At 42.4% G+C, this 25291-nt stretch overlaps 2 protein-coding genes across 2 annotated transcripts; both read left to right on the top strand.

The window, feature by feature from the left end:
- Window positions 1–1037: 1037 nt before the first annotated feature.
- LOC117478819 (nuclear factor 7, brain-like) lies at window positions 1038–6998 on the top strand. Its single transcript, XM_034125728.1, has 2 exons — window positions 1038–1170; window positions 5181–6998. The coding sequence occupies exon 2, from the start codon at window positions 5198–5200 to the stop codon at window positions 6581–6583; it is 1386 nt and encodes a 461-aa protein (XP_033981619.1). The 5' UTR covers window positions 1038–1170; window positions 5181–5197; the 3' UTR covers window positions 6584–6998.
- Window positions 1056–24077, top strand: LOC117478818 (E3 ubiquitin-protein ligase TRIM39-like). The gene is made up of 3 exons (XM_034125727.1): window positions 1056–1170; window positions 12075–12214; window positions 22260–24077. The coding sequence occupies exon 3, from the start codon at window positions 22277–22279 to the stop codon at window positions 23660–23662; it is 1386 nt and encodes a 461-aa protein (XP_033981618.1). The 5' UTR covers window positions 1056–1170; window positions 12075–12214; window positions 22260–22276; the 3' UTR covers window positions 23663–24077.
- The last annotated feature ends 1214 nt before the right edge of the window (window positions 24078–25291 follow it).

The raw sequence follows: 25291 nt of genomic DNA, 5'->3' as shown, positions 1-25291 counted from the left end.
GTCGACTGGGTAGGGTATGGACTAGAGGAAAGATGCTGGATCCCGGGCAGCTTCATTGTCGACAAGACTCTGATCACGGATTTTGACAGACTACGGTCTCAGGTTTCAGGGACGTCTGGAGTCGTCCGTAAAAGGGGGGGTACTGTAAGGTTTTAGTGTTTGTCTGTCTGTCTTATTGTGACATGACTCTGCTCTATCTTTCCAGGTGTCTGCACTTCCTGTCTTTGTGTGTCACCGGTCAGACTGATTGTTGTTCCCGCCCCTGATTGTGTCCACCTGTGCCTCATTACCTAATGTGTGTGTGTGTGTATATATAGTCCTTCTCTCCCTTTGTCTTGTGTTGGTTCGTCTTGTCTCTTCATGAGATCCATGCCTGTTACCAGAGACCTGTTGTATATACCTAGTCGAACCTAAGGATTCTTTGGAATGACCTAGTAGATCCTAGAAGACTTGAAAAGCTTTGTGATCTTTATAAATAAAGAATATTACAAAGCAACGGAATCGAGCATCTGAGTTCTTAAAGAGCCCTTCGTGTCACTACCCCCATCTGACACCTCTCCATTAGTGCATGTGTATAGGTCCTGTTTGTGCACGCATGTATTTCTGCCAATAATTAAAGTAAATAATAGTTAATAACTAAATATAATTTGTTGCACGTATAATGTCTATAGCATAACGATAGCTAATTCTCTAAATGAATGGTTGTCTTTACGTGACTGATTATGTGTTAGTATGAATAAAATAATTGTGAAATCTGCCATTGTGATGAAGTCCAGGATAATTTGTTGTTGAATGTTTTAAACTGATGCCATATACTTGACAGATATTTGAGTTTGGTTTGTGAAACCTTCACACTATGGGAGCCTACTTCACCTCTTTAACAACATCTTAGTTAATAATTTAACTCACCCACTATAACCTTTATTCCAGCAATAAATCAGCACTTTGGACTGAGACACTCCCTGAGTTACATGAGAGGAGACAGCGTTCAGCAGAGGAGGTCTGACAGAGCTCACCTGACTCACTGCAGAGAGAGAGACGGACTGAAAAACAGACGATCAGATTCACCTTCAGACCAAACTAACAACTTCCTCTGAGTTCAGCTACAGGAGAGAAAAGTGGAAACTACAACACTGCTGCTTCAACCTGCGGACCCTCCACCCCCTGAAGGTGAGTCTGACTCCAAACAATACTCAAATGGCGCTTTTCCACTGCAGGACCTAACACGGCTTAGCAGGGTTTAGTTTGGCCTTGGTAGGCCATGCTCACTTTAAAGGTCCCATGTCATGGCCATTTCTACTGATCATAATTCCATTGTTGAGGTCTACTAGAACAGATTTACATTGTTCAATGTTCCAAACTCACATTGGTTTCTCATACAGCATCTCTGTATAGTATGTGTATTCACTCTCTGTCCTAAACGGCTTGTTGGAGCTCCTGCCCCCCCCCCCCCTCCCTATGAGCCCAGTGTGCTCTGATTGGTCAGTTCTGTTTCATATGGGTGTTGAGAGAGGTATCCATAGATCTCTTAATTTTGCTCTCAAAGTGCACCAGATTTATGCATTTAACTTCAATATTTGAAAAACAAATCTTCCCGGGTTATCGAGCCTTCATTGCAACAGTCGCAGGTGTACTGTGTGTGTGCGTGCGGGGAATGTTGCAGTAAAAAATTCCACTGTAGCGCCTCAGTGTTTTCAGGTCCAGGCGACGCCCCTGCATGGGACCTTTAAGCTGCGTTTCCATTACAGTTAGTAACTGGGGTAGTTAACGACACAGTGTAGGCGGGGCGATCGGCTGTTCGGCGGGCGGAGCGACGCTGCGTAAAACTGCCGTGACGTTATCTTCAATGCGACACAACTCACAAAACACCATAACAATGGAGGATATGGAAGCGATCGTTTACTTGGTTCTTGGTATGTGGCTTTTTATCACAGCAAGGAGGTATAGTGTTGTCCTTTTGTATGTGTATCTTGCTTTATTATAGACAACTCAGGAGACAGCGAGTATGGTTAACTGTGCTTTATTCACGCTCTGTGCTACATCATATAACATACTCATATAACATTCCGGGTATTCACAACTCCGGACCAAAGAGTATGTCACAAACATTACAGGAGGCAAACTTTGTTTCGGAAAAGGCTGCGTATAGCAAGACGAAATACAGAAGAAACTAACAGGAGAGTTTGGGCAATCATACAACATGTATATACATGTGTTTGTCAAATGATTTAAAAAAAAATTAGACTATTTAGTAAATATTTGAATTTCAAGCACCTGTAGGTACTGCCCCATAATAAGAACATTTGAGAAAATAACAGATCATGAAAAGAAAATCTTTCTAATAAATTAAGGTCTGTTTTGTTTGTTTATATCTACAGTTAAAGGTGGGGTAGGGTAAGTTTGAGAAACCGGCTCGAGATACACTTTTTGTTATATTCCATGGAATGCTCTTAACATCCAGATTGCAATGAATATCTTAAGTGCTTTGACAAAAGATCCATAAAAAAATGTCATCTGTGGAAGCCGTAGTACTGTAAAAAGCTCGACCAGCCGGCCCGGCTAAAATAACTGGATGGCCTACCTGCCTGTCAGCCTTCCATCTGTGCACAAACTTATCTCGTGCCCTCATTGGTCGTGTGTGTTGGAGGAGGGGCTCTGTAAGGAAGTGGCAGATTTTTTTACGGTTGTGTATTCTCAAATTCTAGCGCACTAGAGCTGGTTTCTCCAAAATTACCTACCCCACCTTTAACACAGAGGAAATCACGATAAAAATACTTGTTACAAACAAACAGTTTAATCATCAAACAAGTGCAAATAACAAAGCAAACTATAAACATAAATACAAACCGTTCCTGCTGGGCCAGATCTGCGCTGTGCATCTCCCTCAGGACTGTGAGGTGCTCCTGTCCTCGTTTCCTCTTGCCTGAAAGACAATAAGATAAACCTTTTTTCGTTTTTAATCACCGTAGGGAAATTCAGGTGTCATAGCAGCAACAGCAATAAGAATGAAAAACACAGGACAGGTACAGGTCACGTAAGGATATAAGAATAAAATATATAAGTATGAACAGAACAACGGTAACGGACCGTCTACACAGCAGCGTTAAAAAAATCTTGAAACGCTTCTGCCCATTCACTTTGAATGGGGTGATGTCACTTTCCCTCACTTTTCGCCGAAATACATTGTGGGCAGGCGAGCGGAGATTTTCAGGATTTTCAGGATTCAAAGTTGAACAATGTTCAACTTTTGAGGCTGAGGTGGAAGCGTCAGCCAATCAAATCCCGTGTACGCAAATCTGACAGTTCAAGCTCTAGCCAATCAAACGGCGTGTATGCTGGGAGAGACATACCGCAGGTCATTTCCTCATATTCCAAAAAATTGAGGAGAAATTAGCGGTAGCGAATCACCCGGTGCTTTATGACCAGTCCCTATTTACCTACCGGGATATAAACCGGAGGAGCCAGGCATGGAGGGAGGTGTGTTACGATCTGTCTGTGTTGGGTTTTGTCTTGTCTTTTTCTGTCTTTGGTTTCCCGTTTTGTTTTGAAAAGTGTTCACCCCTGTCCTGCCTGATTGCCCGATTGTGTTCACCTGGTGCCCCTGTGTTTTCTCCTCCCTCCTCACCTGTGTCTTGTTTGTGTGATTGGTCTTGTGTGTATTTTAGTTCTGGTTTTTCTGTCTGTCATTGTTGGTTCATTGTTTGTAGTTGACTGTGTGTCACAGGGTAGTGTTCTGTGTTTCTACTTTGTACCTTGGAATAAAGGACTATTCTTGGAAATCTGCATTTGGGTCCTGCCTGCTTACTCAACCCTGACAGAGTGGCAGAGACAGTGGTAGGTTTTCGCCTGTTTTGGGGAGTTTATATCCAGTTTACTTCGGGCTTTTTTGCTTCGTATGTCGCGGGCGGGAGATTCATGTGATTGGTTGTTCATGCCTTGCTCGCAAAAAATCCTCAAGCTTCAGATACGCCCACCTCCAAGATTTTTTTTAACGCTGCTGTGTAGACGGTCTGTAAGGATGAACTAAAGACGGTTCTGGCCCTAGATGTTTACAATGATTGTGAAAGTGAATTACATTATGTCCAGCCTGTTGATAATGAATATAAATATATGTATACATATGTATGAGTATGTACAAATATACAGTCATGAAGTAAATGGATAATTACAAATGAATATAAGTATGAATAATTATGAGACCAGTTTAAAGTGCAACAATACTTAACAATGAAGAATATACAAGAATATATTAGGATGTCACACACAATTTTACTAGCTGCAACATTAATAGTGATTCTTACTACTTTTACTTTTGGTACGTTACTTTACTTGTAACAGAGCATTTCCACACATTGGTATTGCTTATTTTACTTACTGACGATGATCTAAAGTTTAAGAAAAGTCACAATTCCAGTCGTTTTGCCATGCCTATTTCTTACTTAACTCTAGAAAACTGGACGTAAACAATGGTACATATGGTGTTAGCAAACAATAGCTCTTGCTAATGCTATCTGTGCTAACCGTAGCTCTTCGGGGCTCCATAAAAGCATGGGTTGTCGAACATAAATGTACGGATAAAATAGGCATGTTTGTTAGAAATGAGCTTTACAATAGATAGGGACACAACGCTTTCAAGCAAAGAACAGAGCGTTAGCAAAAACGTACCATCCTGCAGCCGTTGCCGAGTCCAGGCGTCGTTTCGCGTTGCGACGTCGAGCTCCCGCTGTATTTTTTTCATCAGCAACGAGATGGAGTAACGTCTGTACCTCGTCAAAGGACCACGGCGTGTTTTTTTTGTTGCTGCCATTTCTTTATGGATTTGTTTAACGGTAGCTTGTCTGTTTTAAAAATGGTGCTTATGCGACGCTTGGGGACTGTCTCGCGCAACGATTTTGACGATTCTCTCTGACCAATCAGCAGTCGGGAGTGTTTACATCACTAGTTTAGCATATTCAGCTCGGTTGTTGGCTCGGTAGGAACCTCGAAGTTAAAAAGTACCCGTGAGCCAGAACTACCCCTAGTGGAATAGCAAAAAAATGCGGGCCGGGCCAAACTAAACCGTGCTAAGCCGTGCTAGGTCCTGCAGTGGAAAAGCGCCAAAAGTGAATTTCAGTGAAGTCATTAGAGAAGGGGGAGGGGAGCCATGACTGACTGTATACTCCTGTCTGCTGTGTTTTCAGCTTCACTCAGAGACAACATGGCTTCCAGGTTAGAGGAAGATCTCTGCTGTCCGGTCTGTCAGGAAGTCTTTAGAGATCCTGTTCTTCTGTCCTGCTGCCACAGCTTCTGTAAAGCCTGTCTGCAGAACTGGTGGGATGGGAAAGAAGTAAAGGAGTGTCCAGTTTGTAGGAGAAAATCTTCAAAGGAATTCGTTCTTAACTTTGCTTTAAAGAACCTGTGTGAGACCTTCTTACTGGAGAGAGATCAGAGATCTCTAGAGGCTCTGTGCAGTCTGCACTCTGAGAAACTCAAACTCTTCTGTCTGGACCATCAGCAGCCAGTGTGTCTCATCTGCAGAGATTCAAAAACACACACCAACCACAGATTCAGACCCATCGATGAAGCTGCTCAGGATCTCAAAGAGGAGCTCCAGAAGTCTCTGCAGCCCTTTCAGGAGAAACTGAAGCTCTTTGAACGCGTTAAAGTGAAGTTTGATCAAACAGCAAGACACATGAAGGTCCAGGCTCAACACACAGAGACGCAGATTAAGAAGCAGTTTAAGAAGCTTCACCAGTTTCTAGAAGAGGAAGAGGAGGCCAGGATGGCTGCACTGAGGGAGGAAGAGGAGCAGAAGAGGAGGGTGATGGAGGAGAAGATGGAGGCTGTGAGCAGAGAGATAGCAGCTCTTTCACACACAGTCAGAGCCACAAAGGAGGAGCTGAGAGCTGAAGACGTCTCCTTCCTGCACAACTACAAGGCTGCAGTGGAGAGGCTGCAGCGCCCCCTGCTGGAGGATCCACAGCTGCCCTCAGGAGCTCTGATAGACCAGGCCAAACACCTGGGCAACCTCAGCTTCAACATCTGGAGCAAGATGAAGGACATGGTGTCCTACTCTCCTCTCATCCTGGACCCAAACACTGCTCATCCAGGACTCATCCTGTCTGAAGATCTGACCAGAGTGAGACGAGGAGGAGAGAGACAGAAACTTCCTGATAATCCAGAGAGGTTTGATTATTACAGCCTTGTCCTGAGCTCTGAGGGCTTTAACTCAGGGACTCACAGCTGGGATGTCCAGGTTACAGACAGTACAGACTGGTCACTGGGTGTGTCAACAGAGTCTACCCAGAGGAAGGGACGCATACAGTCTGGATTATGGGGAATATGTTTCATTGAAGGTAAATACTCAGCACGGTCACTACCAGCTCCAGAAACTCCTCTCAGCCTGCAGAAGGAGCCCCAGAGGGTCAGAGTGAATCTGGACTGGAACAGAGGAAAGCTGTCGTTCTCTGATCCTGACACTAACACACACATACACACCTTCACACACACTTTCACTGAGAAGATGTTTCCATACATTTACACTTGGGAGGAAGTGAAGATATTACCACTGAAGGTGTGTGTGACAGTGGATCAGAGCACGTAGAGATACACAGGATCATTATATCTATGATGATCATCTCTTAAAGGGATCATTCACTGACCTCTGAACCTGTCCTCCTGCTGTCTCTTTATTCTAAACATGTTTTTATTCTTGTTGTTATTGAGTTTGATAATCTGCTTTTTGATCATACTGTCAACCTTTATTAAATTGAAACACGTGCATTTAGCTGACACTTTTATCCAAGTAACATCATGTACATCAAATATGCTGAACTGCTTCCTTTAGAGGAAATAAGAGAGATATATTCTTTACATTTGAAATGATCTCACCCAGATTCAGATCTTTATGTCAGGTTATAGTTCAACCTTCTCTGTTTTATTGATTCTATGTCGTTATAAATTGTTAATTTGTTATTTGTGCATGATGGGAAAATAAATAAATAATATGTTTAATCCAACTGCGAGTTTGAGCAGCGAATCATTTATCAGATCCAAAATAAAATGCATTTTTTATTAGTTTTATTACATGCAATTTTAAACTTGTATAATCAAATAAAACATACAGAGTTACTGGGTTTAAATTAACTCCCTGACAGACCTCTTCGTCAGGGAATATAATAAATGTTTTAAAGAGATTTCTAAGTATTTAAATACAGAGTAAATGTTAAACACAGTTTTCCCAGGAGAAGCCTAAACAGAGAGGACGACCCATTGCTGTTCAGCGTGGATTATCAAATGCACACGTTTATTAACTCTAAAGGATTTAATCTCAATCTAAAATACTGATTTCTTGGCAGCGGTGTGTTATCGAGTATTAACAACCTCTTAAACTTCTAATTTGACCAATCAGAGTTGAGTATTCAGCTAAGACGTTTAATAAATATAATAATATATAGTAAAGTAAAATATATAATGGAGAAGATAAAGTAATGTGTGCACTACTTGAATATATAAAAACATGTATGTTACAATAGAGTTATTCATTAACATTAATAATGATGTCACTCAGATTATTAAAGCAGCAGCAACAATCACATTTAATGAGAAAAGAGCAAACAGATGTTACAATGCTGTCAAATAATAAACAAACTAACATTTCTGATTAAATCAGTTTCACAAGAACAGAGGTTTCTTCAGACTGAAAACAAGTTGCTTCTTTTCCTCATTTTATTCATGTTTATTTCCTCACTGACATGACGCGTCTCAGAATAAAAAGTAGGAATAGTAGAGTCTGTTGAAACTTGGCTTGGTCGTGATTGGTCTAAAATACAGAGAGTTGTCAAACACCATCAGAATGCTACAGCTAATTCAGAATGCTGCAGCCAGACTGCTCTTCAACCTCCTCCTGTTCTCCCACTACTCCTCTCCTCCACTCCTCCACTGGCTGACAGCCAGAGGTGGGAAGTAGTGGAGTACAAATACTTTGTTTCTGTACTTAACTTAATTTTTCTGGTATCAGTACTTTACTCCACTACTTATTTTTCTGACAACTTTTTACTTTGACTTCTTACATTTTGAACCCAAATACCTGTACTTTCTACTTCTTACATGTTGAACACAAATACCTGTACTTTCTACTTGTTACATTTTCCAAACAGGCTGGTTCCTTTAGTTTGAATGTGTGTTTGGTGGCGTGATCATTATTATTTAGAGTCTTGCGTGCCTATTGATTTGAACACGATCCGTGTATCCATCATTTCCTGGTCTTCTCTAAAGAAGAGGGACCAATGAAAACGTTGTCATGTTGCCGTTGTTCATCATGGAAACATTCATTAGCTAACAATGACATTATTGTTCTATTAATATAAAGGGAGGTCAGGTACTCTTTAAAACAGCTGGTAGTTATGGGTACTTTTTACTTAAGTACATTTCAAAGCCCTCTTTACTTTGACTTGAGTAAAGAAGTTTAGTCAGTACTTCTACTTTTACCAGAGTATTTTTAAACACGAGTATCTGTACTTCTGCTTGAGTAAAGGATGTGTGTACTTTTGCCCTCTCTGCTGCCAGTTAATGCAATAATCCAATTCAAGACACTGGTGCTGACCTTGGTTAAACTCCAGCTCGTGCACTTCACTTGGCATCAGCCAATCAGATTGCTGCTCCCACTGTGAGTGGGACCCAGGTAACCCCCAAAAACACACTATCCTGGCTCCGAAATCAGAATCAGTTTTATTACCAGGTAGGTTGATACATGTACGTACGAGGAATTTGATTGGTGTCGTGGTGCATACATAAAAACCAAAAATAAAAAAACACAACTATTTTATGAAAAATATAATAACATTAAAAATAACACAAAAATATAGTAAAATAAAAAAAACAGTATTTACATTGAAATAGAATGGAATAGAGAAGTGGATCAGATCACACACACACACACACACACACGGAGGGGTTAGTCTGACTCCAAACAATAGTCTCTGTTCTCTGTAAACCTCCATGTCTGATTAAATATCCTTGCGCCAGCGTCTCACGTGTTGGGCGAGCTCTCTTCTGACCATATTTGGAAGTACAACTTCCTACAACTTCCTACAGGTTCAACCTCCACCGGCTGCGGCTGCAGCTGGACCCTTCTCCAAAAGTTGGGCCATTTTATCATCATGCGCCAATGAGCAACTCTCATAGGAATGAATGAGGCCCCGCCTCCCACGCTGTATCCAGTTCTTATTATACATCCATGGTTGTTACATACAGTTGCGGCATTTCCTGTTTCTGCCGGAGAGAGGGGAGGCCGTCCCAATGCGGTGCACTGTATTTATAGCCTTAATGGAGGGAACTTCATTCTGCTGCGAGTGTGGCTACCAGGGGCGTCGCCTGGACCTGAAAACATTCGGGGCTTAGCCCACAGTGGCGGCGGCACTACAGTGGCATTTTTCACTGCAACACTCCCCACACGCACACACACAGTACACCCGCGACTGTTACAATAAAGGCTCGATAATCAGCTCACGGCATATAGGCAGGGGTAAAGTGGTATTTTTTATGAGTGGGGGGCTCACCTCCTCTAGGGGGGTCCGGGGGATGCTCCCCCGGGAAGATTTTTTTTTAAATATTGAAGTTAAATGCATCAATCTGGTGCACTTTGAGAGCAAAATGAAGAGATCTATGGATACCTCTCTCAACACCCATATGAAGCAGAACTGTAAACAGATGTACTTTTTCTTTATGGATATTTTACTAATCACTCCCCTTTTTAAACTCTATTCTTGTTTTACTGCCATATTTCATAACTGTTTTTCCTTTATTCTCTTATTTTCTTTATAACTATAATGATCATATGAAGGTGTGCCGCGGAAATAATCTTTTGAATAATTTGTGACCAAACCGTTTGAGACCCACTGAGATAACTTAGACTAAAGTTATGTATCTAAACACTCAGAGAGTCCTTTAGCTCACCTGAGTCTCTCAGTCTGAGAGGAGAGGACTCTCCTCCAGCTTCTTGTGGAACAAACAGCTCCTTATGTCCGTTAGTGCAGCTAGCTAACCAGATGCTAACAACACGGTCCATGCTGGCACCGGCCCCTCCCTCCCCCTCTCTCCCTCTCTCTCTCTCTATCACACTAAATGCGCTATTGCCACACACACACACAGAGCCGAGCTTGAATGACACAAGCACATGTTTATTTCCATGCAACTCTCTGATTGGTCTGGTGTCATGCCTCTGTTGCATTCACTGAACACGGGAAATTACAGTCCTGCCGTCCTCTCTTGTGTCATGATGAGGTTCACGTAAAGCACGGTTAATGTATTATATTATTGAGGGCGAATTGTCCGGGGCTACAGAAAAAACATTCGGGGCTAAAGCCCCGGATGCCCAGGCCAGGCGACGCCACTGGTGGCTACAGACGGAGTTCACTCCGTCACGGAGGGGTAGGGTCGAGGGAGTGGTTTGGGATTGGGCCGAAATCGTGACATCTTCACGTCTCCCAGCATGGTAAATCGTCACATGTTCACGTCTTGCCGTGATACCGGGTTGTATGTTTCAAGTGGAACCTACTTGAGCAGGTCTCCCTTGAAAAAGAGATCAATGATCTCAATGGGATACACCTGGGTAAATAAAGGTTTGAAATTAAATTAAATTAATTATATATTTTCATATTTGTTGCATAGATGCATTTTAACGAAAGTTTTTATACTTGTTTTAATTATCATTTGTGAGCATTGTACGACTTTATTAAATAAGTGTTGGTAGAGAGATGACAGGAAACTTAAGATAGGTGAAACACACATCTGTAAACAGGTTGTTTAACAGCTGCTGCGTAATAAATAATAATACAGTGTATTTATATAGCACTTAAGATACAAGAGACTAAGCTCAAAGTGCTCACAAAAACACACTTAACCCTTGTATGGTGTTCGGGTCTGTGGGACCCATTTTCATTATTTATCTAAAGAAAAATGATATCCTCAATAACTTTTTCAAACTCACACTCAATGGCCTTGGCTCATTTTCTGTGAAGAACATATATCAGAACACATTTTCAATTACCACCCACTGTACACCCCCCCAACACATTTACATTACATACGGGGTGTTCGGGTAAATAAAGCTCCTCCAGTTTGGGTCCTTATCACAACTGATCAAGATGGCCAAAAGATTCTCTGCTCAGAGGGCCTTGCAAATTATTTTGAAAGAGAGAGAACCATTTCATGATGGTGTAAAGCAGGGGTGTCAAATTCAAATACACAGTGGGCCGAAATAAAAAAATGGGTACTAGTCGAGGGCCGGACTCGTTCAATGTAAAAGTCATAGAATAGCAATTATTTTTATATCAGTTAGGCTATATATTGACATTTTGAGCGTATCTGAATATTGGGGGGTATGTGTGTCCCCCAATGTATATGGTAAATTCGGCCCTGGTACATTCATTGGCTACGACTTGACGCGTAAATAAAGTAGATGATCTCTGTGAGAGTAATGATGATAAGTACTGTGACTTCTGCAGACCAAAAACAAAAGACATGTATTAATATTTGTACATTTATGAACATTGATCTGATATGTGAATTTATTGAAACCTCATGCACTTTACTGTGACCTTTCTAGTTGGATGCAAACTGCATTTCATTGTACTCTGTGCAATGACAATAAAGTTTGATCTAATCTAATCTAGAGGTGCCAGTTCGCCTCATATGCACCAAACCCAACTACCCCCATCTGACACCTCTCCATGTGTATAGGTCCTGTTTGTGCACACATGTATTTCTGCCAATAATTAAAGTAAATAATAGTTAATAACTAAACATAATTTGTTGCACGTATAATGTCTATAGCATAACGATAGCTAATTCTCTAAATGAATGGTTGTCTTTACGTGACTGATTATGTGTTAGTATGAATACAATAATTGTGAAATCTGCCATTGTCATGAAGTCCAGGATAATTTGTTGATGGAGTGTTGACAGGTTCTTAGAGATAAATGGGTTACATGAGAGGAGACAGCGTTCAGCAGAGGAGGCGTGACAGAGCTCCTCCCTCACCTGACTCACCTGAGATAAACCAGGAAACAGTTTGTTATTCTCCCTCACTGCAGAGAGAGAGACGGACTGAAAAACAGACGATCAGATTCACCTTCAGACCAAACTAACAACTTCCTCTGAGTTCAGCTACAGGAGAGAAAAGTGGAAACTACAACACTGCTGCTTCAACCTGCGGACCCTCCACCCCCTGAAGGTGAGTCTGACTCCAAACAATACTCAAATGGCGCTTTTCCACTGCAGGACCTAGCACGGCTTAGCAGGGTTTAGTTTGGCCTTGGTAGGCCATGCTCACTTTAAAGGTCCCATGTCATGGCCATTTTCTACTGATCACAATTCCATTGTTGAGGTCTACTAGAACAGATTTACATTGTTCAATGTTCCAAACTCACATTGGTTTCTCATACAGAATCTCTGTATAGTATGTGTATTCACTCTCTGTCCTAAACGGCTTGTTGGAGCTCCTGCCCCCCCCTCCCTATGAGCCCAGTGTGCTCTGATTGGTCAGCTCGCCCACTCAGTTCTGTTGAGTCCACCACCGTTACAGCGGAACATCAGTGATTATGTGTTACAATGGCGTTAGCAGCCAGGAAATGACACCAGTAATGACAAACAGATGAGAATGCTGTGTGGGGTCTGGGTGCCGTGTTGGCGGGACGTTGCGGGGCTCACTGCTCCGCCCTTTGAGGCTCGAGGAGCGGACAGTGTGAGCTGGATTACTGGTCTCGTTTCCTGGTTGCTGCGTGGGGTCTGCGAGACAGCGAGACACCGCGAAACTCAGCCTGAGCACCACACACACACTCACAGCCTGGCTGTTCGCCACATAGTTCGCCAAACACTCACAGCCTGAGAAAAGATAAGGCAGTCAGTGTATGTGCCGGCAAAACTCTGCGCAGTAGCGCGGCTGAGAAAAGACAAGGCTGAGTGAGTGTTTCTCCGCGATCCCAACTCGTCTATTACCAACGTTCAGGTAGCTCTATGCTCGACGCTAAAGGTCCCCCCACTGCGTTTGATAGTGTTGCAAGGGATCCTGGTGTGTGAGGAGCTCCACAGATTGGTCCATTTGGATATGGTGATGTCACTGAGTTTACTCGCTACAGGGTGTACTTTGAGGGTTTGTGACTTTGCAGACCGTTTACATGCAGAAAAAGCTACATAACACACAAGGGGACGGGTAATAACCAGAAAAGCATGACATGGGACCTTTAAGCTGCGTTTCCATTACAGTTAGTAACTGGGGTAGTTAACGACGCAGTGTAGGCGGGGCGATCGGCTGTTCGGCGGGCGGAGTGACGCTGCGTAAAACTGCCGTGACGTTATCTTCAATGCGACACAACTCACAAAACACCATAACAATGGAGGATATGGAAGCGATCGTTTACTTGGTTCTTGGTATGTAGCTTTTTATCACAGCAAGGAGGTATAGTGTTGTCCTTTTGTATGTGTATCTTGCTTTATTATAGACAACTCAGGAGACAGCGAGTATGGTTAACTGTGCTTTATTCGCGCTACATCATATAACATACTCATATAACATTCCGGGTATTCACAACTCCGGACCAAAGAGTATGTCACAACATTACAGGAGGCAAACTTTGTTTTGGAAAAGGCTGCGTATAGCATGACGAAATACAGAAGAAACTAACAGGAGAGTTTTGGGCAAACATACAACATGTATATACATGGGTTTGTCAAATTATTTAAAAAGTAAATATTTGAATTTCAAGCCTGTGACTGTCTCTGTGTATTCTTGTATATTGGTGTGATGGTTGTATGTGTACAGTCTGTAGTGTCAAAGCAGTCTCTGAGTGCAGCTGTGCTGTCCTCTGACCACACCCGTAACTGTTTTGAAACCGGTTTGATGGCTTTTACCCTGGCTCTGTAAGCTGGTTCCAACAGAACAGTGAGGTGATCAGAAAGGCCGATGTGGGGGAGGGGGGATGCCTTGTAAGCTCCCTTGAAGTTGGTATAGACCAGGTCTAATGTGTTTTTTCCCCTGGTTGGAAAATCGACATGCTGATATATTTTAGGCAGCACAGTTTTTAAGTTAGTGTGGTTGAAATCTCCAGCTACGATGAGAAGGCCGTCTGGGTGTGCTGTCTGCTGCTCACTGATGGCTCTGTACAGTTCACCGAGTGCCTCCTCTTTACCCTCGCTACTGGGGTTAGGCGGGAGGTAAACAGCCACCACAAGAATCGCTGTAAACTCCCTCGGCAGGTAAAAGGACGGCATTTTAGAACCATAAATTCCACCAGTGGCGAGCAGTGTTGGTTAACAACAACAGTATCTCGGCACCAAGCGTCACTGGTGTACACACACACCCCGCCGCCGCGTACTGCCCCATAATAAGAACATTTGAGAAAATAACAGATCATGAAAAGAAAATCTTTCTAATAAATTAACCTCTTCTACACCGCACCCCCGATATCGGGGGGAAAAACGCGTCATCTCAAGTCAAGTCAAAGTCAAAGTCAGCTTTATTGTCAAGAATTCTACATGTTGTACATCCAGAAATCTCGAAATATCGTTTCCCGCAGTCCTACAGTGTGACATATATACATCAAACAAAAAACAAAAAGGGCCTAGATAAACGTGGTATACATTAAAGTGGACCTATCATGCTATATTTAAATGATATATTGTAGGGCCATACCTATATAAGGTATATTTATTAGGGCTGTCAAGTTAACGCGTTAATAACAACAACAAAAAAATTAACGCCACTAATTATTTTAACGCGATTAACGCATGTGTATTTTTTGTCCTCGCCCGCCCCGTAGTTTCAGAGCGCATCGAGTTTAAAATACCATCTACAAGCTGATGCTGACAGCCCCGCTCCTGCCGCCCGTTTGTGGCAGACCACACTTCCACGCTCACCGGCAGGCCCGGACTGGCCATCGGGAGGACCGGGAGGGTGTGTGTATGTGTGGCGCGAGCGAGACACACCTTACGTGTTGTTGTTGTTGTTAGCATCTGGTGCTAGCTAGCTGCGCTAACGGATATAAGGAGCTGTTTCAATGAAAACAGAGGAGCGACATTTTGCCGACAACTGCGCAGAGCACTTCACTTTATGCAGGTAGCCAGACAGTGGGACATTGTACGAAAAGTCAGCACACTCAGCACGGATAGTGCGCGCAACATGATTGCAGCGTCCAGGCAGCTCCCGATCGAGCATATATGCCTTGAGCTGCACATAGCTCCAATGATCCATCACAGTGTCTCTCCACACACACACACACACACACACACACACACACACACACACACACACACACACACACACACACACACACACACACACACACACACACACACACACACACACACACACACACACACACACACACACTTTGTATTGTATTATTGTATGAGAGAGGTTCCAGGTTGAATTGAGGCGAATATTTGTAATGTTCAGAGGTTGTTGTGTTTAATATTCATGAGAATATTTGTCATTGTTCAAATGATAATAAACAAACATATAAAGCATATTTGTCCACTCATATGTAGATAAGAGTATTAAAAACTTGAAAAATATCCCTCTAAGGTACATTTAGAACAGTTAAAAAATGTGCGATTAATTTGCGATTAATCGCGATTAACTATGGACAATCATGCGATTAATCGCGATTAAATATTTTAATCGACTGATAGCCCTAATATTTATACGTTTCTGTTTTCAAAATACCAAACAGATCATGCATTTTAGCCATGCCTCATTTCGATCTATGTGCTGTTTGCTGTCTACGGGTCTGATTCTGCTGGCCACGCCCCCCTGCAGGAGAGGGGAGCCGCTCTGATCAGCTGCTGGGCTGTCAGAAGAGTGGGAGAAAAAGAGATCTCCGTCCTCCGTGTTTTATTATATAGAGTCGTTATTCATTTGTTTTAAAGCTCAATAAATAACAAAGAAGACCTTTGACCGGCACTTTTCTAATTTTGTCCGGAAGATTTAAACTTTAACGGACATCTTGACCGGCGAAAGAAACTGAAACTGAAACTCTGCCGCACGGTCCCCTCGTTCCTTGGAAGAGGCGGAGAGGTGGGTGTTTGTCATCTGCTGGTGGACTAACCGGAGAGAATTACAGTGCTTGCCTCGACGGGGAGGGATTGCATTGAATTAAAGCAGCGGGAGCAAACGCTTGCCTCGGGGAGGGAGAAAAAAAGCCACAGCGGAGAATAAACAGAAGGGTAACCATGGTAACTATGGGCGGGAAGTCTTCTTCGCTGCTTTTGTGGCAGACTACAGCGCCACTTACAGGCCTGGCATATGTACTACAGCGTCTCCAGCGCTTTCGAGCGGCAATGGCCGGCCGTGGCCCAACCCCACATTCCCCTGATAGGTGGAGAGTTGGCCCAATAGCCGTAGCGCCACTTCTGTGACGACATAGAAGTGTTCAAATCTGTATCAGTTTTCATCAGATCCGTTGCAGCCCCTTTTTCAGAGATTTGGGTATGGAGGAAAATAGAGAGGGTTGTGTTTTTTGAAACTTGGTGAGTTCCCTGGAACACCGGGGAAACATATTCATGTATAAAAGACGTACAAAAGTGCATTTTGCATGATAGGTCCCCTTTAAACAAAACAAAGGGCCTAGATAAACGTGGTATACAGTTTAAAATGTTAATAATATATTTAAAGTGTTCAAAGTACAGTTTCAGTGCAGTAGCAGCGGAGATGGGCAGAAAAGTGACTGGTGCTGGATGAGGGAGGTTGTGTGTGTGTGTGTGTGTGTGTGTGTGTGTGTGTGTGTGTGTGTGTGTGTGGTGTGTGTGTGTGTGTGTGTGTGTGTGTGTGTGTGTGTGTGTGTGTGTGTGTGTGTGTGTGTGTGTGTGTGTGTGTGTGTGTGTGTGTGTGTGTGTGTGTGTGTGTGTGTGTGTGTGTGTGTGGTGTGTGTGTGTGTGTGTGTGTGTGTGTGTGTGTGTGTGTGTGTGTGTGTGTGTGTGTGTGTGTGTGTGTGTGTGTGTGTGTGTGTGTGTGTGTGTCAGCCTCCTGACCGCCTGGTGGAGGAAGCTGTTCCTCAGCCTGGCGGTGCCCCAGCTGAGGAACCTTCTTCCTGAAGGCAGGCGGCTGAAGAGGCTGTTGGAGGGGTGGGTGGAGTCACCCGCAATGCTGAGTGCTTTGCGGGTGAGGCGGGTGTTGTATATGTCCTGTAGTGAGGGGAGTGAGGCACCGATGATCCTCTGGGCAGAGTTCACTATGCGCTGCAGGCTCTTGCGGTCGGCGGTGGTGCAGCTTCCGAACCACAGCGTGATACAGCTGCTAAGGATGCTCTCGGTGGCGCCTCGGTAGAAGGACAGCATGATGGGGGGTGATGCTCCGGCTCGCTTGAGCTTCCGGATGAAGTACAGGCGCTGCTGGGCTTTCCTCGCTAGTGCAGTGGTGTTGTTTTTCCAGGTGAGGTCATCAGTGTTGGTCACACCAAGGAATTTGGTGCTGGTCACCTGCGTCACAGCAGCGCCGGGGGAAAAAACGCGTCATCTGAGGAAACAGTGTCTGAGGGCATCTTAATATTTAATAAACTATGAATGTTTTATATCCATGTAAAGGGAAGAAACTCATCTAACTGATCATTTGAAAAAAAAAAATCAAAAATAAACCCACAATGCTAACGCTGAGCCTCTGAATTAGCAACGAGCGAAAAATGCTAACAGATTACTGCACCGGAATTCACTCATAAAACCTTATTATTTATCTTTTTTTGCACATCCAACACATCGTTTCACATCGTGAGGTGACACAGAATCGATGGGTACATACATTATCACTCTATGATACGAACTTGCGACTTTATAAACAAAAACAGACATCAAAACATGTGGCGCTAGGTAGCTAAAAACGCTAACATGGTTTACCTGTGTCGTAGTCTGGTCAAAAGTGGTCTTCAATGGCATTAAAACGATAAAAACGCTGCTGAAGTTAATCCATAGGTTAATCCAATGTGTCTGTGTACCTTTGAAATTATTTCTGATAATCCATAAACAATAAACCTGCTTTTCCGTTTCCAGATGTCAGAGTATAGGTTCGCTCTGATGCAAAACTGCATGCGCGAAGCCCCCACCTTTTTTTTTATACCATGTGTGTGAGTGGGGAGATTCCCCTTCGATTCTATTGGCTCTAACGGTCAGAAAGAGATGTCAATCACCAAAATCGACCAATGGGTTCCAGAGAAACGGTAAAACCCCCATTTCCACCCAAATCACCTCAGAGGTGGAGTTTGTTTTTGTTTTTACTTCGGATGTGAGTTTGTGTGTGCTCAGGATGAGTTTGGCTGTGTTTCGCTGTGTATCCTAAACAAGGAAACAACACCTCCACGGAGCTCAGCGCGATTCACAACGCCCCCACCCAATGTGAGTTTGGAAAAATGCACAATATAAATCTATTTTAGTAGACCTCAACAATGGAATTATGATCAGTGGAAATGGCCATGACACCTCTCCTTTAAGTGCTTTGACAAAAAACCCATTAAAAAACGTCATCTGTGGAAGCCGTAGTACTGTAAAAAGCATGACCAATCATTTTAGCCGGCCCGGCTAAAATAACTGGATGGCCTACCTGCCTGTCAGCCTTCCATCTGTGCACAAACTTATCTCGTGCCCTCATTGGTCATGTGCGCGTTCATGTGTGTTGGAGGAGGGGCTCTGTGAGGAAGTGGCAGATTTTTTCCGGTTGTGTATTTTCAAATTCTAGCGCACTCGAGCTGGTTTCTCCAAAATTACCTACCCCACCTTTAACACAGAGGAAATCACGATAAAAATACATGTTACAAACAAACAGTTTAATCATCAAACAAGTGCAAATAACAAAGCAAACTATAAACATAAATACAACCGTTCCTGCTGGGCCAGATCTGCACTGTGCATCTCCCTCAGGACTGTGAGGTGCTCCTCTCCTCGTTTCCTCTTGCCTGAAAGACAATAAGATAAACCTTATTTTTTTTAAATCACCGTAATTCAGGTGTCATAGCAGCAACAGCAATAAGAATGAAAAACACAGGACAGGTACAGCTCACGTAAGGATATAAGAATAACATGTATAAGTATAAACAGAACAACGGTAAGGATGAACTAAAGACGGTTCTGGCCCTAGATGTTTACAATGATTGTGAAAGTGAATTACATTATGTCCAGCCTGTTGATAATGAATATAAATATATGTATACATATGTATGAGTATGTACAAATATACAGTCATGAAGTAAATGGATAATTACAAATGAATATAAGTATGAATAATTATGAGACCAGTTTAAAGTGCAACAATACTTAACAATGAAGAACATACAAGAATATATTAGGCAAGGCAAGGCAAGGCAAGTTTATTTATATAGCACCTTTCAACACAAGGTAATTCAAAGTGCTTTACAAAAATGGAAGACATTTTAAAAATGGCATTTAAAATCAGTCATTAAAAAGGAAAGATAATAAAATAAACATTAAAAGAAAAAATACATGAATAAAAGTTAAAAGTTACAGTGCAGTTTAAGATGTGAATAGTTCAATTAAAAGCAGCGGCAAAAAGAAAAGTCTTCAGCCTGGATTTAAAACTAGTAAGAGTTGCAGCGGACCTGCAGGTTTCTGGGAGTTTGTTCCAGATATTCGGAGCATAATAACTGAATGCTGCTTTACCATGTTTAGTTGTGACTCTGGGGACAGAAAGCTGACCAGTCCCTGAAGACCTGAGGGTTCTGGATGGTTCATAATTTAGCAGTAGGTCAGACATGTATTTTGGGCCTAAACCATTCAAAGCTTTATAAACCAGCAACAATATTTTGAAATCTATTCTTTGACACACAGGAAGCCAGTGTAAAGACTTCAGAACAGGAGTGATGTGATCCACTTTCTTAGTGTTAGTGAGGACTCGAGCAGCGGCGTTCTGAATTAGCTGCAGCTTTCTAATAGATTTTTTAGTGAGGCCTGTAAAGACACCATTGCAGTAGTCGAGTCTACTGAAGATAAAAGCATGGACAAGTTTTTCCAAATCCTGCTGTGACATTAGTCCTTTAATCCTAGATATGTTCTTTAGGTGATAGTAGGCTGATTTAGTAACTGTTTTAATGTGACTGTTGAAACTCAGGTCAGAGTCCATGACTACACCTAGATTTCTGGCTTTATCTGTTGTTTTGAACATTGCAGACTGAAGCTCAGCGCTAACTTTTATACGTTCTGCCTTGGCTCCAAAAACCATTACCTCAGTTTTATCTTTGTTTAATTGGAGAAAGTTCTGACACATCCAGTCATTGATTTGTTCAATGCACTTACTCAGTGTTTGAATTGGAGCATAATCTCCTGGTGAAATTGTTACGTAAATTTGTGTGTCATCCGCATAGCTATGGTAACTTATTTTGTTGTTTTTCATTATCTGAGCCAGTGGTAGCATGTAGATGTTAAAGAGAAGAGGCCCCAAGATGGAGCCTTGAGGTACCCCACATGTCATATTTGTCAACTCAGATGTGTATTTACCTATAGAAATAAAGTTTTTTCTGTCCTTTAAGTAGGACTCAAACCAATTTAGAACTGTTGCCGAAAGTCCCACCCAGTTTTCTAGTCGGTCTAGTAATATGTTGTGGTCAACAGTGTCAAATGCAGCACTGAGATCTAATAATACTAACACTGAAGTTCTGCCACTGTCTGTGTTTAAGTGGATGTCATTGAAGACCTTTACAAGAGCAGTCTCAGTGCTGTGGTTTGGACGAAATCCTGACTGGAACACATCCAAACAGTTATTTAAATGCAAGAAGTTACTCAACTGTTGAAATACTACTTTTTCAATGATTTTACCTAGAAATGGCAGGTTTGATATTGGCCTGTAATTGTTCATTACTGAGGCATCTAGATTATTCTTTTTTAAGAGCGGTTTAATGACTGCAGTTTTCAGGGCCTCTGGAAAAATACCTGAGTGAAGAGATGTGTTTACTATATGAAGTAGATCTGAGGCCATGCAAGGAAAAACATCCTTGAAAAATCCTGTTGGAATAATATCAAGGCAGCAGGAGGAGGATTTCAGAAGTTGAATAATGTCCTCTAAGTTTTTACCATTAATCTGATGGAATTGTGTCATGGTGTTTGAATTGATATTAGGTGGACATAGGGACAAAACATTTGCTGTACCTGATGTAGAGGCACTGACTGCTTGTCTAATTTTCTGAATTTTGTCAGTGAAGAAGGAGGCAAAATCATTGCACGCCCTGGTGGATAGAAATTCAGAGGCTACTGACACTGGGGGGTTAGTTAGTCTGTCGACGGTAGCAAACAAGGCACGTGCGTTGTTTTTGTTTTTGGTAATGATGTCAGAGAGTCACAATTAGGTTGTCAGACACAATTTTACGAGCTGCAACATTGATAGTGATTCTTACTACTTACTACTGGTACGTTACTTTACTTGTAACAGAGCATTTCCACACATTGGTATTGCTTATTTTACTTACTGACGATGATCTAAAGTTTAAAAAAAGTCACAATTCCAGTCGTTTTGCCATGCCTATTTCTTACTTAACTAGAAAACTGGACGTAAACAATGGTACATATGGTGTTAGCAAACAATAGCTCTTGCTAATGCTATCTGTGCTAACCGTAGCTCTTCGGGGCTCCATAAAAGCATGGGTTGTCGAACATAAATGTACGGATAAAATAGGCATGTTTGTAAGGAATGAGCTTTACAATCGATAGGGACACAACGCTTTCAAGCAAAGAACAGAGCGTTAGCAAAAACGTACCATCCTGCAGCCGTTGCCGAGTCCAGGCGTCGTTTCGTGTTGCGACGTCGAGCTCCCGCTGTATTTTTTCATCCGCAACGAGATGGAGTAACGTCTGTACCTCGTCAAACAACCACGGCGTGTTTTTTTTGTTGCTGCCATTTCTTTATGGATTTGTTTAACGGTAGCTTGTCTGTTTTAAAAATGGTGCTTATGCGACGCTTGGGGACTGTCTCGCGCAACGATTTTGACGATTCTCTCTGACCAATCAGCAGTCGGGAGTGTTGACGTCACTAGTTTAGCATATTCAGCTCGGTTGTTGGCTCGGTAGGAACCTCGATTTTCGAGGACCAGAAAAAAAGTTAAAAAGTACCCGTGAGCCGGAACTACCCCTAGTGGAAAAGCAAAAAAAAGCGGGCCGGGCCAAACTAAACCGTGTTAAGCCGTGCTAGGTTCTGCAGTGGAAATGCGCCAAAAGTGAATTTCAGTGAAGTCATTAGAGGAGGGGGAGGGGAGCCATGACTGACTGTATACTCCTGTCTGCTGTGTTTTCAGCTTCACTCAGAGACAACATGGCTTCCAGGTTAGAGGAAGATCTCTGCTGTCCGGTCTGTCAGGAAGTCTTTAGAGATCCTGTCATCCTGTCCTGCTGCCACAGCTTCTGTAAAGCCTGTCTGCAGAACTGGTGGGATGGGAAAGAAGTAAAGGAGTGTCCAGTTTGTAGGAAAAAATCTTCAAAGGACTTCGTTCTTAACTTTGCTTTAAAGAACCTGTGTGAGACCTTCTTACAGGAGAGAGATCAGAGATCTCCAGAGGCTCTCTGCAGTCTGCACTCTGAGAAACTCAGACTCTTCTGTCTGGACCATCAGCAGCCAGTGTGTCTCGTCTGCAGAGATTCAAAAACACATAAAAACCACAGAATCAGACCCATCGATGAAGCTGCACAGGATCTCAGAGAGGAGCTCCAGAAGTCTCTGCAGCCCTTTCAGGAGAAACTGGAGCTCTTTGAAGGAGTTAAAGTGAAGTTTGATCAAACAGCAGGACACATGAAGGTCCAGACTCAACACACAGAGACGCAGATTAAGGAGCAGTTTAAGAAGCTTCACCAGTTTCTAGAAGAGGAAGAGGAGGCCAGGATGGCTGCACTGAGGGAGGAAGAGGAGCAGAAGAGGAGGATGATGGAGGAGAAGATGGAGGCTGTGAGCAGAGAGATAGCAGCTCTTTCACACACAGTCAGAGCCACAGAGGAGGAGCTGAGAGCTGAAGACGTCTCCTTCCTGCACAACTACAAGGCTGCAGTGGAGAGGCTGCAGCGCCCCCTGCTGGAGGATCCACAGCTTCCCTCAGGAGCTCTGATAGACCAGGCCAAACACCTGGGCAACCTCAGCTTCAACATCTGGAGCAAGATGAAGGACATGGTGTCCTACTCTCCTCTCATCCTGGACCCAAACACTGCTCATCCAATTCTCTTCCTGTCTGAAGATCTGACCAGAGTGAGAGGAGCAGGAGAGAGACAGGAACTTCCTGATAATCCAGAGAGGTTTGATAAATACATCTGTGTCCTGGGCTCTGAGGGCTTTAACTCAGGGACTCACAGCTGGGATGTCCAGGTTACAGACAGTACATACTGGGTACTTGGTGTGTCAGCAGAGTCTGTCCAGAGGAAGGGACACATACGGTCTGGATTATGGAGAATAGATTTCTATGAAGGTAAATACTCAGCATGGTCACCATCAGGTCCACTCACTCGTCTCAGCCTGAAGAAGGAGCTCCAGAGGGTCAGAGTGAATCTGGACTGGAACAGAGGAGAGTTGTCGTTCTCTGATCCTGACACTAACACACACATACACACCTTCACACACACTTTCACTGAGAAGATGTTTCCATACATTTACACTTGGGAGGAAGTGAAGATATTACCACAGAAGGTGTGTGTGACAGTGGATCAGAGCAGGTAGAGATCAACAGGATCATTATATCTATGATGATCATCTCTTAAAGGGATCATTCACTGACCTCTGAACCTGTCCTCCTGCTGTCTCTTTATTCTAAACATGTTTTTATTCTTGTTGTTATTGAGTTTGATAATCTGCTTTTTGATCATACTGTCAACCTTTATTAAATTGAAACACGTGCATTTAGCTGACACTTTTATCCAAGTAACATCATGTACATCAAATATGCTGAACTGCTTCCTTTAGAGGAAATAAGAGATATATATTCTTTACATTTGAAATGATCTCACCCAGATTCAGATCTTTATGTCAGGTTATAGTTTAACCTTCTCTGTTTTATTGATTCTATGTCGTTATAAATTGTTAATTTGTTATTTGTGCATGATGGGAAAATAAATAAATAATATGTTTAATCCAACTGCGAGTTTGAGCAGCGAATCATTTATCAGATCCAAAATAAAATGCATTTTTTATTAGTTTTATTACATGCAATTTTAAACTTGTATAATCATATAAAACATACAGAGTTACTGGGTTTAAATTAACTCCCTGACAGACCTCTTCGTCAGGGAATAAAATAAATGTTTTAAAGAGATTTCTAAGTATTTAAATACAGAGTAAATGTTAAACCCAGTTTTCCCAGGAGAAGCCTAAACAGAGAGGACGACCCATTGCTGTTCAGCGTGGATTATCAAATGCACACGTTTATTAACTCTAAAGGATTTAATCTCAATCTAAAATACTGATTTCTTGGCAGCGGTGTGTTATCGAGTATTAACAACCTCTTAAACTTCTAATTTGACCAATCAGAGTTGAGTATTCAGCTAAGACGTTTAATAAAATATAATAATATATAGTAAAGTAAAATATATAATGGAGAAGATAAAGTAATGTGTGCACTACTTGAATATATAAAAACATGTATGTTACAATAGAGTTATTCATTAATATTAATAATGATGTCACTCAGATTATTAAAGCAGCAACAATCACATTTAATGAGAAAAGAGCAAACAGATGTTACAATGCTGTCAAATAATAAACAAACTAACATTTCTGATTAAATCAGTTTCACAAGAACAGAGGTTTCTTCAGACTGAAAACAAGTTGCTTCTTTTCCTCATTTTATTCATGTTTATTTCCTCACTGACATGACGCGTCTCAGAATAAAAAGTAGGAATAGTAGAGTCTGTTGAAACTTGGCTTGGTCGTGATTGGTCTAAAATACAGAGAGTTGTCAAACACCATCAGAATGCTACAGCTAATTCAGAATGCTGCAGCCAGACAGCTCTTCAACCTCCTCCTGTTCTCCCACTACTCCTCTCCTCCACTCCTCCACTGGCTGACAGCCAGAGGTGGGAAGTAGTGGAGTACAAACACTTCGTTTCTGTACTTAACTTAATTTTTCTGGTATCAGTACTTTACTCCACTACTTATTTTTCTGACAACTTTTTACTTTGACTTCTTACATTTTGAACACAAATACCTGTACTTTCTACTTCTTACATTTCCCAAACAGGTTGGTTCCTTTAAGGCCCCTACACACCAGGCCGATATCGGCCGTCTTGCGTTGTTGGGCGAAAACGGGTTCCTTGTCGCCCAAAGTCAATTTGGTGTGTCCCGAACCCTCGG

Source organism: Trematomus bernacchii, unplaced genomic scaffold, assembly GCF_902827165.1.
Source record: "Trematomus bernacchii unplaced genomic scaffold, fTreBer1.1, whole genome shotgun sequence".
Classification (NCBI taxonomy): Eukaryota; Metazoa; Chordata; class Actinopteri; order Perciformes; family Nototheniidae; genus Trematomus; species Trematomus bernacchii.
The sequence above is the reverse complement of the archived record's forward strand: the minus strand, read 5'-3'. Positions and strand labels throughout refer to the sequence as shown.